The sequence below is a fragment of the Vicia villosa genome, linkage group LG3, assembly GCF_029867415.1.
Source record: "Vicia villosa cultivar HV-30 ecotype Madison, WI linkage group LG3, Vvil1.0, whole genome shotgun sequence".
In the NCBI taxonomy this organism is placed as follows: Eukaryota; Viridiplantae; Streptophyta; class Magnoliopsida; order Fabales; family Fabaceae; genus Vicia; species Vicia villosa.
Window position 1 is genome coordinate 90,738,180 of NC_081182.1, and position 2,146 is coordinate 90,740,325.

Here is a 2,146-nt window from a genome sequence, read left to right on the forward strand (position 1 = left end):
TAATGTTGTCAATGTTTATGTCATTTTCATTTACTTGTTGTCATTTGGTTCAATTTGTGGAATTTAACAAAAAAGACTGCACACAACAAAATATTTTTTTTCTATTTTGCCTCTGCTTAATTCGGAAGTGCAAATTCAAAATTAACCTTTTTAAAAAAAATATGTATTCGAAAATGCACTTTCAAAATATAGGAACGTATTTCAAATTTCTCAAGAAGAGGGAGGTGGGTGTGTGGGTGGGTTTGGCTAAAGAAATTGTTGCAAAACAAAATCCAAAGAAGCCCACCATTTACATGTAGCCCAACCAACTCCAATCTTTCTCCATTATGAAATAGTCCACGTGTTGAATTTGAGAAATAATGATGATGTAGATATTCCGTGGATCCCAACATAATTATCCCAAACGTACATGAATCTAGAGATTACGATTCTAGATACATCCTTTTAAAAACAAAAAACTGTGAAATGGCATAAAATCTTCTATTTTATAGTATATCTACATGGATGGAATGAAAATAAATTCATTTTACCGTTACAAAAATGCCAGTTGGAAAAATAAAGATCCATGCACCTAACCACGTACGTATTGTAAATGTGGTCTCTATATATACAACACATTATTCACAAATTGAAAATCACATCCATCAACTTTTCTTCTTTTTCTCTATCAATTTTCATCTTATTCTTGTCAAAAACCATGACTAGAAAGAAGGTGAAGCTTGCTTTCATTGAGAATGATACTGCAAGGAAAACGACTTACAATAAAAGAAAGAAGGGTTTATTGAAGAAGGTCAATGAAATATCAACCCTTTGCGGTATAGAAGCTTGTGGGATTATTTATGGCCCATACGATCCTCAACCTGAGATCTGGCCATCGCCGTCAGGAGTTGAAAAGGTGCTTACGAAATTCAAGACAGCGCCTGAGTTTGATCAAAGCAGAAGGATGGTGGATCAAGAGAGTTTTCTGAAACAAAGAATTGGGAAGGCTGAAAAGCAGCTTAGAAGGCAATGGGCAGATAACAAAGAGATAGAGACAACCATGCTGATGTTTCAGTGTCTCAGTGCTGGGAAGGTCGTGCAGAACGACATGTCCATGGGTGATTTGAATGATCTTTCTTGCATGATTGATCATAATTTGAGGAAGATTGGTAGGAGGATTGAGTCAGGTGATAGTGAAAATGTTATTCACCAAAATGAAAGTGAAAGTCAAGTCATGGCTGCTCAAAGCCAAGTCCAACTCCCCATGGAACCACCACTGCCATTACTACCACCACCGCCGCCACCTCCAACCGCACCTGATAATGATGAAATTGAAATGATGAGTAGGTTGGGATGGATATGAATAATAATGTCATTCAAAAGCAGTTGTTTATGGACTTGATGATGCATATCCTTTGAGGTGGATATATCACGACTTTAGTCCAAACTTCTAATTATATGATGATTTATATTTTTGGTTTTTTTTTTTTTTGTGTATGTGAAGATACAATTATTGGTCATCATAGTGTAATTTTCACTTGTTTTATGTATTGGTGTTTGATTGAGTAAAGATAATATTGCGTGTGTTTTCAATACTTTTGCAGTATCCTTAGCCTTGACTTTTAGTAACAATTACATTTATCTATAAAAATAATGAAACATACGAATTATAGGGTTGTGAAAGTTGAGTTCATGTTTTGAGATGCAACTGAGGGAAAATGAAAACAATTAACTTTTGCAACCAATTAAGATCCCTGTATTATTCTAAGGGGCCGGGAGAGGTAAGGATCATAGAAAAAAACTGAATTAATAAATGATAATCAACCAACAATAATAAGTTGGGAATTGGTCTTGAATGAAGTACTGTCTTGTGACCTCCAAACTTGTTACTACTGCTTAAAAAAAAAATTATGAACTGAATGGATCTATCAACCGAACTAAATTGAAGTCAAAATAACTAAACTGTTATTTTTGATTAGTGAATCGAATTGATAATTTATTAACGGCTTTAGAATGGAACCAATTTAAAAGTAACCAATCATAAATCAAAACTGAACTATTATTTAAAAAAAAAAAACTGAAAAATTTAAGTAACCAAACATATTAGCACTTATCTGTATAGCACTGGAGTTAACTTTAGTGAAATGATAAAAAGAAGAATACACTG

General features: G+C 33.6%; 1 protein-coding gene across 1 annotated transcript; it reads left to right on the forward strand.

The window, feature by feature from the left end:
* Positions 1 to 678: 678 nt before the first annotated feature.
* Positions 679 to 1,514, forward strand: LOC131656328 (agamous-like MADS-box protein AGL80). Its single transcript, XM_058926063.1, has one exon. The coding sequence runs from the start codon at positions 698 to 700 to the stop codon at positions 1,340 to 1,342; it is 645 nt and encodes a 214-aa protein (XP_058782046.1). The 5' UTR covers positions 679 to 697; the 3' UTR covers positions 1,343 to 1,514.
* The last annotated feature ends 632 nt before the right edge of the window (positions 1,515 to 2,146 follow it).